Source organism: Lutra lutra, chromosome 2, assembly GCF_902655055.1.
Source record: "Lutra lutra chromosome 2, mLutLut1.2, whole genome shotgun sequence".
In the NCBI taxonomy this organism is placed as follows: Eukaryota; Metazoa; Chordata; class Mammalia; order Carnivora; family Mustelidae; genus Lutra; species Lutra lutra.
In genome coordinates this window covers 84407559-84421638 of record NC_062279.1, presented here as the reverse complement: position 1 = coordinate 84421638, position 14080 = coordinate 84407559, and the positions used below count along the sequence as shown (strand labels likewise).

Sequence of the window (14080 nt, the reverse complement as noted above, 5' to 3'; positions counted from 1 at the left end):
AGTACTATGTACAATATCCCCACTAACCAGCATGGTGGCTAGTACAATGAAGGCCTTCAGTAAGTGTTAGTTGAATGAGTTCTCCATGCATATATAAATGAATGAGTGTTACACACAGTGAATCAGTGTTCATCTCAGGCCCTCACAGGTATTTGGTTGTATACCTAGAAGTTGATTTAATGCTTTTAACTCCTTATTAGGGTATTTTAAAATCAGGACTCATGACAACAAGGAGGTGAGAGAATTAAAAACTGTGGAAAGGAAGATAATCTTTAGGGAATACATTTAGTATGGGGGGAAAAAAAACTGTGGAGAGGAAGATAATCCAAAGCCAAAGCTGAGGACTATAAAACAATGAGATCCTCCTCTCATGAAATCAGTCAGTTACTTTACATGGTTCACTTTCTGCCAACTACATAGACTTTGCTATTCCTTACAGAAAGTTGCCAATTCCTATCTCTGGCTGCTCAGATCTCAATATCCCTGGATTCAGAATGAAGTTATGGTTCCATTCCACTCACTTCATTAGTTACCAGTGAGAGACAGAACAGATTATTCCCTAAAGCTTACTGTTCTGAATTGTGTGCAATCCTCTCAGAATGCCCACATCTGGCTACAGGGGTCTGGAGCTAAAAGGTTTTTCTGACAGAATCCTCAGACAACCTTCTAGTTCCAGTTTTACTTTGGGTACCATGAACCTTGGTTATGTGATTGTGTCTTGTGCTTATGTTCTTATACCAAATTTTGTCTCTAAGGCCTAAGCTGTATTTTCCTGTATTTGTCTTATACCCCCGGAAGACAAAGGCCATGATTCCCATTTTCTTCATAACTCCCTCAGAGTCAAGAATAAGGTTCATCATAAACTAAGAACTCAGGAACTACTGATGATTGCCCAACTGGAATTACTGATTTGAAGGAAAATGAAAGTTTTTAATGATCAATAAAACATACCATGTTTCTAGTTTTAGGAAACAAAATGTTTATTGAAATGGAATGTAGATAAATTATCACCAGTATAAAACTGTTAGTGCAGTTTTCAATATGGGTTCTTTTTACTCTTAAAATGAAGTGAGGCTTTGTAAGTCCATTGTCCCAAAGGAAAAATACTATATTTCTCTGTTCAGATAAAGTCCTTTAAAAAAAGATCACTTTTGAAATGGTCTTTTAGATGTCTCCAGCCTATGACCAAAACAAAAATAAAAAGATATAATTCTCTCTGCTTAAAAAGAAGAATTAAACATGAGTGATATGGGGGCAATAAACATGGAAAAAATACTTAGGCATTTGAAATGCTAGAATTTACTCTGATTTTATTAGTATAAACTAAAATATATAAGAAATAATACAAACAAATCTCCAAGACAAAATGACATGTTAATGAAATGCAAAATATGGCAACAGTTTTATTATTATATATTTAAGAAATAAGCTAAAACGTTATCTTCTTAAATAAACAAATTTTAAACAACTCTGAGTTCAGTTATTTGGGAATATAATCCAAAGTGAGTTTTAGTTTCCATCTAAAGCTAAATACTCTTAATAAAATACTTAAAATTAATAATTATAGTAAGAGAAAATAAAACTTTCAGAAAAGTTTCTGAAACTTTGTGGACTAACAGAAATTAACAGTTTAATTCTCAGGGTAAAGTGATTTAGTCATATTCTATTTCAACATGGTGTTCTGGTCCAACCTGTTTGGATCCCCCTAGGTGGTGCTGCTGTCCTTCTCCAATGGCTAATCTGTTGAATGGGATTATCTTCATGGTGGTTTTCTTCATGGAATACCACCGGGATTGCCAAGTAGCCCAAATAATGCCATTATCATAACCATTAGGAGTAGATGTTTTTGAGTAAGTGCCACCTAAAACAAATTGTAGATATACATATAATTGCTATTGAATTTCCTTGCCTCAGAAAGTTTATAAAGAATGACTTATTACAAAATATGCTGTCACTTACATCAAATTTATAGTTACCTACTATCTGAAAAATCCCTAATGATTCCTAAAATCGTGATTTACAATTGAAATACATTTATTACGAATCAACCTCTTATATCTATATTGTACTTCGTGGTCACATTCATACTAAATGTATTCCCTAATAACAGGGCTAGAACCCCAAATTGCCCCAATCAAGCTCTTCCTGAGCTTAGCCATCCTGGAATCAGCTATTATGGACCATCTTTCCACCAGCAAGTTAGAATTGCAGAAGTCACAATTGCTGACCAGATGACCTCAAGTCATCTAAAAACACAATCTCACTGAAAAGTATTAGGACTTTAGAAAACAGTTCTGGAAAGTTACTTTACATCTCCATTATACAGTGAAGACCACATTGATTTGCCTTCTCCTTGTCCGTGGGCATCAGATCTTATGTGATTTTGTAAAGGATTGTCTGAGTCCAATACTGGAGTGTACCACAGCCTATCAACAATGCTATTCTGAGTCATGTGGATCAAACGCCTACCCTGAGGGTGTCTTTTAATTACATGGTTTGTAAGTGCAAAAATATGTTAGGTTTCCTTAAAAAAAAAAAAAAGAATGCTGTGAAAATAAAAGGTAAATTTAAATAGCTTTTAAGAGGATTATGAATCATCTATTGGCTAGCACAGTACCCTGAGGAGGTAAGATTGCTTATCTTAATGGATCTTTCAGAATCAGTAGAGCTTCCCCAACACATAATTGTTGGGTAGTAATAATTGTTTGTCATTAAGTTTAGTGTTTGGAAATATTCTTGCCTTAGACCAAACTACAGTTTGTTAGCCCATTCTAAAGTAAGTGCCTACACTTTTCAGGCTGGACTCCTTTTCTTTCAAGCTTCCATGGAACCATGCCCTTATCATTACTTCCCTGCTCTTCACTCTGTTCCTTCAGACACCTGCTCACTGCCCGCTGGTTATATCTATCACGTAGCTCATGGGAAGCTGCACCAGGCTTGGTGTTAACAAGCACAAATATGATAATGTTAGTCCACCCAGATCACACATATGTCTAGATGTCTAGAAGAGATATCATAACCCAATGTGGTAGATCTCTTCTAGAGAGGCCAATTTCTGTGGAAGTTTAGTATTATCCAATTTTGGTTTAAAATGAAAAACTATGTAGTAAGCCCCCAACTTCTTTACTAACTATTTCTCACTTTCTAATATTATTTTTTACCTTTTATAAAGATACAGACTATATACTAATTCACTTATGTAAGGAAGAAAGCCATACCTTGGTAATAAACTCCGTTGAGGTGGCCAGCATGACACTTGTTCATCCACCAACCAGATCCATCTTGTTCGGCACAGTTTCCATCGTACTTATCATTGTCGTTGTCCCAAGTACTGAACTGCATGCCATTGTGGGATGTGAAAAATTTATCACTAGGGTCATCGCCAAAATCATAGCCATCAAAGGCATCTCCGGCATCTCCACCAATAAAGTAAGCATATGTCAGGCGGTATTTGTCAGCTTCAGGTCCCACCTTGAACATGGCATAGTCTGCAGTACTATAAAGAAGAGAATAGAGACATTCTATCTTGACCCTCATTAGGGATCTCAGAAGTTCCCTTTTCCATAGGAAAATTGTTTGGAAGTTTTAACTTTGCTTCTTAAGTCTGAAATGTGCTCACTGAATCAAATTTTATGCAAATCTGGCAAGAGGTGATGGATGTGTGAGCCAGTTCAGAGCTCATCAACACCACAATCAGGGGTGCCTGGGTGGTTCAGTGGGTTAAAGCTTTTGCCTTCGGCTCAGGTCATAATCCCAGGGTCCTGGGATCAAACCCCGAATCGGGCTCTCTGCTTAGTAGGGAGCCTGGTTCCTTCTCTATCTGCCTGCTTCTCTGCCTGCTTGTGATCTCTGTCTGTCAAATAAATAAATAAAATCTTTAAAAAAAAAATCTTAAAAACAAACAAACAAACAAAAACACCACAATCAGTATAGAAGCATCTAGAAGAATTGGTCTAGAAGTTTTTAGGGCATCCCAGTGAAAACTAAGATCAGCCTATACTTTTTGCCTATAGAATCCTAATATCAAATCCAGGTGTGTGGATGAATCTGACTATTTCGTATTTTCCACCTTTCCCTAAGCATTTAGCATTGCAAGCAGTTATCATAAACCACAGCAAAGGGCGCTGAGTGATCATTAATTAATGCCCCAAACTTGAAGGAGCTACAGCTCTATTAGTCTCTTGTGGTACCTTGAAGGATGAGGTCTGAAAGGGATTTTTCTTTCCCAAAGCAGTGTGATAGTGACAAGAAGGAGGGCTTCCTACAGCATCACACTGAAGAAATGGTCCCTGTGTGGCCCACAAAATATAAGTTGTAGGATCAGAGAGCGATTCTTCCCTGGGAAAAGTTGTGAGTAAAGGCCAGAATTCTATGGAGTGCAGGAAAGAATGGGCTTTGGTGTATGAATAGAAATTTTCAGAAAATATTTTGCTTCTTCCCTAATCTCCAGTACTTGGAAATTGGAAGGTGTACTCATAGAGGAAGGTCTGCTGACTATGGTACTTCCTGATTTAAAAAAAAATAAAAATACAGGTTTGGAGACAATATATTTCATTATTTCATAAATATATCAAAATTATTAAATTTTTTTCTGCATTTTAACGAGGAATGCTATGCGCAAATCTCCCAGGTTACTATGAGCATAGAGGAGACATTATCTCACCAAAGGAGCTAGCTGATTTAATTTTAGGGTAGCTCATTGGATTGACTGAATGAATTGTCATTAAAACACCAGGAAATTAGAAAAGTCTGGATTCATTTTTCAACCAGAATACCATTAAAAGGATAGGCTCTAGGGTCAACTACATGAGTTTAAATCCAAGTTTTACCATTTACCAGCAACGTGACCTTGGGAAGGTTAATCTCTAAAATGACATTAATAATAGTACCTTCCTCATGAAATAGTTATCTGGATTAGATTAAGTTATAATTTCATGCTCAATGCCTGGTACTTATTAAGTTCTCAGTAAATATTAGCTATTATTCTGTATGTTTCCAGGGTAAGTAGATTACACCAAAACATTCTCCATCCTGGATGGGGACTATCTCTTTGAATTGCCCAAGATCCAAACGGACTCCTGGGGAAAACGGTCGGATGTGCTCTTGCATTTGTCAGACTTTCTCTTGGCCTATTGAAAACTGGAAAGTGCACATTCCAGACAGCGTCTACAACAAAAAAAATGAAGTCCTTTCTAAATAGTACCTGGTTCTGCCATCCCAGTCCTCCAACTGTATTCTTAATGCGTATGGTATGACCGACTGTGTGCTTATCAAATGAATCTTCTCATTTCCCAGCCAAAACTCTGTGTTTCCAGTTGGAGACAGATGTCCAAATCCTTCTTTGTATTGAATCCAATTTTTCTTGAAATTCAGACTGCCATCAAGCCTCTAAGTACACAATCGCATGGACAAAAGGAAAGAGTGGATTCTCAGTGCACATAAAGAAGATGCTATAAATACCTTGTTGAAAATCTGGACAGTATGATTCCACTATTTACAAAGTGAACTTGGGCAAGCTGCCTTAGTTTCCTCATCAGTAAAATTAGAATAATGGTCCTATTTCTTATTGTTGCAGGATTACACCAGAGAATTAAGAGAAATACTGAAAGGAGTGTCTGGTACATAGAAAATTCTAAATCAGTGGTAGTTTTAAAAAGGCACTTAGAGGACTTCAGAACCCCAACTTGATATTGCTGATTTTTTTTACTGATGGTGGAAAGGTCAGCCCATTATTCAATCTGTGTATGTGGAACAGCACTTCTGTCACTCACTCTCTCTGAGCGCCCCCTGCAGGATTAGTTGTAACAGTGATCAAAGATCAACGTGGTTAGAGGATCTGCAATGGGTGTCTGGCTCTGGCAGAGGCAAAAGAGGATGCTTGTCTTGGAATAGCCCAACTGTATCCTCTCAGGGACTTTATCTTCTTGTGATGGGCAACCTTAGAGCTTGAGCTACCTGATGCAAGAGGTCTCTTTCGGTTCTTTGTTATTCTGCTACTGTGATGATATGCTCTCATGAATCTACAACATCAGTGCCAATACACTATTGAGTCAAAAGCACAGACTGGAACCAGACTGCCTGGAGTCCAGTCCTAACTGTGTTACTTATTATGTGAACTTGGGCAAGTTGTTGACCCTCTTGTGACTAGTTTCCTCCTCTCTAGAGGTAATGATTGTACCTCATTGGAAAGTGGAGACATTGTGAGAACTAACTGAGTTCATGGTCACAAAGTGCTTGCAAAAGTATCTGGCATATGGCAGATGTTGATCTGAGTGTTATTATATATGCACGGGGAGGGGGGTACCTTCTGCAGCACTGTCCATCCATTTCCAGATCCATCAATTTCACAGTAGACTAAGAACTGCTGGTTAGCTTTCAGAGGTTTGATAAAGTAAAGCCCACTCTCCTTGGCTCCCTTATTGGCAATGTCTTGACAATCTGAAGAAGGCAGAGAAGGAGGAGAAGAAGGAGAAGGAGAAGAATGTTTTACTGTGCTTTGAAATCCCTGTTAGACTGTTTCAGTCTTCACGATGAGCTTTTCACAATGTTGCAAACTATTCACATCCCCCCAAAACATTTTCTTACTTCTCACATCATCATTCCTTTCCAACTAGTTTTAGCTGCTCAAGAAAATTCTAAGCAAGTGAACACTTTAGACTTACTGGCTAACCATTTTCCAAATTATTCCTATATATTCCTATAAACACTTTCCAGATTAGTCTTATACATTCTTATACATTCTCCTTTGCTTTGTATATTTGTTGTGATAAGAATCATCCCAATATAAACATTTCACTTACCTTTCCCAGTTGTATCATGTATTTGTACTGTGTCTCTACAAGGTTCCTGACACTTTGCTTCAAGCTGGGCTACCTTCTGTTTCAGGTTATTGATCTTTTGGTTATTTGAATTATATATTTCCTGTAAAAATCTACAAACAGAAGAATAAGATAATGGAGTTATTCCTTTCAGAGCAGTAATTCTGTATTTTCTTTACAAAATACTTTATGTTCTCAAGAAGTACCTTCTGATAAATTCATTCTTGGAAAAATTATAAAATTATGTTACTGAATTGAAGTTCTAAGCTTTGGGGGAAAGAAAATAAGAGAGTCCTTGTCAGTGAACGATGTCATCTTAAGAAATCATCCTGATTTTTTTTTTTTTAAAGTAGACTCCATGCCCAACATGGAGCCCAACATGGAGTTTGAACTCACGACCGTGAGATCAAGGCCTGAACAGAGATCAAGAGTGGGCTGCTTAACTAACTCAGGTGCCGTGGTCATCCAGGTTTTAAACTCTCCTGCAAAAAGCACAGCAGAGAACAACCTACTGAGTGAGGAACCTGGTTAATAGGAAGACCACCTGGTATTTCTTAGGACAGAACATTCATAGGGAAGGAACGGTTCTGCTCAGTAACTCACAGGGGCCGAAGCTGTTCCTTCTCACTGAGGATCTACTGAGGGTCGATTTATGGACTTTAGTCTGTGACTTACATGGGACACATATCTGGGGCATTATTTTACATAAAATAGAAAAGACACTTTCTCTTTCTTTTTAATGTTTCCATTTACATAGCTTTGGAAAGAGTCTGAGGGAAGTACAAATCTGTTTTTATGATTTCTCACAGGGTTGCCTGTACATACTCAGAAATGACAGAAAACTACTTAAAACGCACGGACTGTTGTATCTTTCTTTGAAGTAAAAAAGGACAGACAAACTATTTGACCACTTTTTTCTCTCCCAAGCCTTAAAAAGTTTCTGCACAATAGTGTCCTTGAACTTCAATGATGGACAATAATAATGCAAATTATAGTGCTAATAATAACCACAAAACTAATGGCCTCTGATACCAAAAAGAAGCTAGATCCCTTCTGGGTCACTTCAGCCACCATTTAACTCAATTTCCTATGCTACTTTGAGAACAACCGAGGGGGTAAAATTGAGTAAGAAACTAAACTGTATCTGAGACCCTATGTTCAGAAAGTCTGTGAGTCCTAGGAAGGTATTAACAGAGACATTTTACTTTTAAGTGAAGAGAAGAGAATACACGACTGCAGGTTCAATGTGCCATGACTGACACTTGCCTTACAATGTTTGTTACGCTTGGTTTCTTAAAACACTTTTTTTGCTGCTCTGCCTCCAGTGTAATATAGGATTGTAGCGAAGATCCTCCCTCTACCTCTGCTTAGTAATTTCCCCGCCACTTATTTGTTGGCATTTTTAGTAAAAGAATTTCATTTTCAACAACCAAATTCCCATCAGTTTACATTTATGTTGTAAGTCCAAGATGGGTGATGGTTGACTGTTTTGATAATTCTGGTCAGAACAGCATTTGGAGACATATAGAACACCTTTCTCCCATATGATCATTAAAAATCAGTTATAACCTGGTGCAGTTCATAGCGCACTAAAAACTCCCATTTCTACTGTGTTCAGGATGGTCAGGCATAATGCCAGTTGGATTTCATAAGCGGGGAAAAATAAAAAGGTTACTTCCACTGAAGCTTGGAATACTGAATAACAACTAAGCCCACTATGGAGATTACATGAAAACAAAAATGCTTACCGAATATTTGATTCGTGTGATCCAACCAATGCCTCGTATTTTATAATTTCTTCCATCATTTTCTTGGAATCCTTAGTAGCACTCACAATCCTGTCTGTAACATGGGATCAGAGACAGAAGAAGATGTAAGCAAATGGAAGCACTGACACGCAGCGAAAGAACAGCACAAAGCATTGTCTCAGCTGTATTTCGTTTCTCACTTGGCTTTGGTGGCTCATTGGGATTGTAGGTGACTTGGATTGACTTGATCAGTTCTTTGGCTTCTGCTGTTTTGTTTTCAATTCCTGTGAAGTGGTCTTCCAAACTCCGTAGATCATTGTCTACACCGGTTTGGTAAGTGGACAGGAAATCTGCAATTCCACAGGTAGTTGGGCAATAACTACCCTGAGAATACAACAAGAGAGTGATTAGAAATCTTGATTTTAAAAAAAGTTTGCATAAAGTCTACTAATAAAAACAGGTAAAACCTAGATGATGTTTAAAAAAAAAAAGTTTAAAATGCCAAATGATATTTATGAGAGAATCCCTTCTCTCCCTCTGACCCTCCCCACTTCACACACAGTGAGAAACATGAAAACTACTTACAAATCTTTCATCTAAGATGCAGCAGTTGTCTCTGGTAGCAACGTACTGGAGGAGAAAAACAAAGAGATGTCACTAGTGTAGCACAGCTTTTCTTAACTTTTTTTCAGCTGTCTGCATAACACAACCATGTTCTCAAACAGCGCACTTACTGCCAGGCAAGTAGTAGGGAGCAGTACAAGAGAATAGAAGTAGAGAATTAAACCCTGGGGGTTCAAGGACCAAGTCATGGTGTCTGGATGCCCGGTGCTCCGAGCCCTGTCCTGTCAGCGCTGTGGCCTCTGGAGTTCCCCTTGTCCCTTTATGTAAGCTCCAAGGATGGCCAGCACAGCCAGTGGCTGGGGCTGATCACGGGGCTGTCTTTCCAGCAAGGCGGGGAGGTCTTTCCCGTCTTTTTCCTCATCCTGGCTCCCACCCCGCGCTCAGTCAGGTTCGCAGCTTTGGCACACAGGGTGTAAACTCCTCCTTTTTGGCTCAGCTCAAACTTTCTCCCCTGAAACACACATTCACCTGCAAAAATTGGTGAAGCCTTAGCTCTTGCTGGGCGAGGGGAGGGGCGAGAGGGCTGCGTGTTGCAACCACTTCCAGTAGGGGCTGAGAGCAAACACGGAGGGCTGACCTCGAGGAGAACAAACCCGCCCCAACCTGAAGAGGAAGCCTGGTACCATGATCTAACTCAGCGCAAGTCTTTTCTTGGCCAAGGGAGGAGGTGTTAAACCTATTTTTAACCTGTGGCTGTGGCAGAAGGAGACTTTGCCTGCCTGGTGGAAGCAGCAGGTCCCAATTGGGCAATATTCCCAGGAATGAATGAGTGACTGTAATATATTCCTGCCCTTCTGTGTCGACCATTTACTTTGTTCAATTGGTTTTTGTTGTTGTTGTTGTTGTTTCAGTTGCGATGTAATTGATATATAACATTACATTCATTTCAGGGGGACAACTTGCTGATTTGACATTTGTATATATTGCAAAACGATCACCATCATAAGTTTAGTTAATATTCGCACTAGTTCCAAAATACTTATTCCCCTCCTTGTATGGAGAGTTTTCAAAATCTACTCTCTCAACCACTTTCAAATATGCAGTGCAGGGTTATTTCACCATGGTATATCACCATGCAGTGCATTTTAGCCCCAGGACGTGTTTTATAACTGGAAGTTTGTACCTTTTGACCAGCTTCCCAACCCCCTCCCCCCCCCCCCCCCCCCCCCGCCCCGTACGCTGACCACCAACCCAGGCTCTCCATTTTCGGGGGGGCGATGAAGCTCCGCTCTTCGCTTTGCTGGAAGAACTAGCTGGTGTGGCGTCACATCCGCTACAGAGGGGAACCGGAACTTACTCTGTTTCCCCCAAGGAGCCATCTTGTTCCCTCAGAGGAAAATCTGGATATAGGGGTTAGAAAATGCCACATCTCGTATGTGTGACTAGAAGCATAGCTGGAGGAAAAGGGCAAAATGAGGTATTAAGGTATTAATTTGCGCTGCCCCTAGAGTTTCCTTGTATATTGGGAAAACAGGTTTATCTTCCTCTCCTATTGATAATTTATAATTGTGCATTACCGCTATTATTAATACCCCTGTTTTTTATCATCCCTCATTTGGCCCTCTGAAACCAAGCTTACTGCAAATTTTAATTAAATATATTAATGGGAGAAATACATCTAGATTAGAAGAAATACTAACACTTCGCTGTTTAATCCTTACAAAGGAGTTTTCATTTTGACTTAAAACAGAGGCCAGTGTTCCTACTTGGTAAATAATCCATAATCATCATAACAAAGTGAATATAACAAAATCAAGTGTGTTGCCTTTTCTTTCCCTCTTAGAGAGGCTGTCCTCTCTGGCTTACTGGTAATTGCCAATCACATCACCATACCCCCAGCCCATCTTCTTCACCCTCCTTATCTACTCATCTAATTAGTTGTCAAAACTTGCTACTAAAATTCTTTCCCACTGTCACTGCTACTTTCTTCCCACTTTCTATTTTCATGGTCAACACCCTAGAGGAGGCCTCCTTAATTCTTGTCTACACTGTTTGTGTAGAATGCTTGTTAACTGATTCCCCTTCCAACATTCCAGTTACTTCCGGTTCCAAACCATTCATCACACTGTTGACAGATGCCTCTTCCTATAAATGTAGCTCAGATCCTGACATTCACCTGCTCAAATACCTTTAATGACAACCTTATCTCCCATCATAGGGCATGTAAACATAAGAAATGTCCTTCCTACCTTTGCTGCATTTTCTCTCCTGATTCTATTTCCTATACCCTCTAGTCCAGCCAGACCGAATTGTATAACCTCCCGGTAGGATGCACCATCCAGTCCTACCTCTCACATAGTGTTCTTCCTATTATATGTCACTGTCTGCCTAGATTGACTTCATACAGACTCCTGCATCCCAGGCTGTCAAAATCCTACATAACCCAATTCTGGAGGCCCCCTCTTTCATAGCACTTAGAACAATTTTCTGTCGTGTATGCTGTGGCCAACTTATTACACTGAGCCACCCAGGCGCCCCGTATTAGATTGTAATCTTAATTTCATGTGTACTGCACTGATCATAGCAATATTTAACACTCAGTAATGATTTGATGACATTGAGTTGAACTGGGCTAAGTGAGAGTGAGCCTTTATAATTTTTCAATTATGGCATTAGCCTACTGTTAGGACAATTGGGAATCTATCTGGGAAAAAAATCAAGTGTCATGCGTACCTAGCTTCTTAAGCCAAAAACAACTTCCAGATTAGTGGGTGCCTGGGTGGCTCAGTTGGTTAAGTGTCTGCCTTCTTTGGCTCAGGTCATGATCCTGGGGTCTGGGGACTGAGCCCCACATTGGGCTCCCTGCTCAGCGGGGAGTCCACTTCTCCCTCTCCCCCTCACCCCACTTGTGCTCTCTCTCTCTCAAGTAAATAATAAAATCTTTTTTTATCCCAGATTAAATAATTCTTTAAATATAAAAATACTAGAAAAATAATGAGAGAAATCATTCATAATAATTGAGTATGGAAGGTCTATTTAAATATGACACAAAACCCCAGAAAAGATTGTTGAATTTTGACTACATAAAAAAACTTCCTAGCCAAACAAAACAAAAAGCTATACACAAAAGGCAGAATACAGAAAACAACACAACCTATACACATACATGTTAGCATACACACTAAATATCATTTCAAGATTACACACTAGAGTCTACAGAGGTGTGGGGTAGAAGCAGGAAAGACAAAGTTGGGGAAAATGTCTTCTTTTTTTCTGTATATTCGGTATCTTTAGAATTTTGAATCTATGCACATATTACTTCTCCAAAGTACATACAATTAAAACTTGTAATTAACAATCATTCACAATGATTTATTCATTGTATTAATAACTATTTCTTGAGTCTTAAAAATTTAAATATAAAAGATGATAAAAGAATTGCCTTCTAAGGAGAGGGTAGCCTGATTGAGGAGAATAAACATAGGTAGTTGTTAAGAACTCCGGAGTCCATCTGCTGGGGTTTAAATCCCATTTCTACAACTCAAGAAGTATGTTACTCTGTACAAGTCACTTAACATCTCCGAGTTTATGAATTACCAAATGTTTTCAAGTGAAATTGGAACTTGTAAAAATAAGTACTTCATTTCATAAAATTCTAAGATTGACCATTATTGGTAGATTTGGCTCATGGGGAACAAGCTTTGTTGTTTAGGCTATAGAAAGTTTTCTTTAATAAATGATCTATTATAACTAACTGCATTTTGATTCTGTAATGCTCCCTGAGGAAGAATGCATCTGGTTGTCTAATTTAGATGGAAATTTCACCAAAATTAATTCCACCATTCAAAGATGAAATGCTAATGGACTGGACTGCATGCCTTATGAGAAGGTGTACTTCCTATCAGTAAGACAGTTCATACAGAGAGTCCAACAGAGCATGTAGTCACTGTGGTTCTCTTCGCTAAAGACCATAAGGTGTTGCTTTGTTGAATTCAAGGTAACAATTCATAACTTTGTGTTAAATGTTATATCTATACACACATACACATAAAATCTCACATGCACAAGGTTGATAGACACTTAAATTGAGGAAATTAGACATTCTATCATATCCATTTTTTCTTAAGTAGGGCTCCACACTGGGTGTGGAGCCTAATGTGGGGCTTGAACTCACGACCCTGAGATCAAGACCTGAGCTGAAATCAAGAGTCAGACGCTTAACCAACTGAGTGACCCAGGTGCCTTGTATCACATCCAACTTTAGAAGTATAGTATTTGTATGTCTGGCTTTTACTGACTTGCCTTGGATCTGAAATGCATAATCATACTTTTAAAGGAAAGACTTGCTTTTTGCCACATTCTCAATCAAAATTTTATTAGATAAGATGCTCTTTGGGAGAAAATGAGCAACAGCGATTTAGTGGCCTACATTGGCCCTGCATTCCATCTGGTATCTCTTAAGTTTGTTAAATTTTAACTAGTTGTTCTCTTCCACATTTGGGCCATTTTTTTTCTCTGATAAATTATAAATGATTAATGAATTCCAGGAAAGAAGAGTATTTGTTAGGTCAGATTTCTTCTACTTCTACGTCCGTTTTCTGAGAAAATAGCTTATGTAGTGTTTAAGCCAAAATTATCATTTCATTTAGTTTGGAGGTCAATGGGTCTGTTTGTTGAAATAATAACCTCCCAAACTGCCTATCCCCCAACTGTTTGTGTTCTGATTTGAAAGTACAACATCTACTGCTAATGATCTTCATATACTGATAATTTTCTCTATGAAACCCTTGTCTGTTTTGTTCATTTCTGCTCCAAAATAGTTTGCTGAATTTGAATTTGATTATGTAGAGTTAATTTAAGACTTTTTGACCTGGTGACAAATGATATAGACCTTCAGGAATAAAAAAAAAAATAAAAAAAGAGAGCCACAGATATTAACCATCTTCTTTA

General features: G+C 38.6%; 1 protein-coding gene across 2 annotated transcripts; it reads right to left on the bottom strand.

Annotated features, from left to right (window-relative positions):
- Positions 1-961: 961 nt before the first annotated feature.
- On the bottom strand, positions 962-9471 carry FGG (fibrinogen gamma chain). Of its 2 annotated transcripts, XM_047717846.1 has the most exons (10): positions 9301-9471; positions 9152-9196; positions 8767-8950; positions 8567-8660; positions 6801-6931; positions 6305-6438; positions 5204-5388; positions 3219-3496; positions 1692-1861; positions 962-1179 (listed from the first exon to the last, which is right to left on the bottom strand). In XM_047717846.1, the coding sequence occupies exons 1-10, from the start codon at positions 9376-9378 to the stop codon at positions 1165-1167; spliced, it is 1314 nt and encodes a 437-aa protein (XP_047573802.1). In that variant the 5' UTR covers positions 9379-9471; the 3' UTR covers positions 962-1164. The 2 variants fall into 2 exon arrangements, with proteins under 2 accessions (XP_047573802.1, XP_047573801.1); XM_047717845.1 differs by lacking the exon at positions 962-1179 and having other exon boundaries at positions 1294-1861.
- Between the last annotated feature and the right edge of the window lie 4609 nt (positions 9472-14080).

Coding starts and splice junctions, on each gene's coding strand:
- FGG (XM_047717845.1), bottom strand. CDS start 9,378: ATGACTTGGTCCTTGAACCCCCAGGGTTTAATTCTCTACTTCTATTCT. Junction 9,197..9,300: donor TCCCTACTACTTGCCTGGCA/GTAAGTGCGCTG, acceptor TTTCTCCTCCAG/TACGTTGCTACCAGAGACAA. Junction 6,932..8,566: donor TCACACGAATCAAATATTCG/GTAAGCATTTTT, acceptor TTCTGTTTGTAG/ATTTTTACAGGAAATATATA.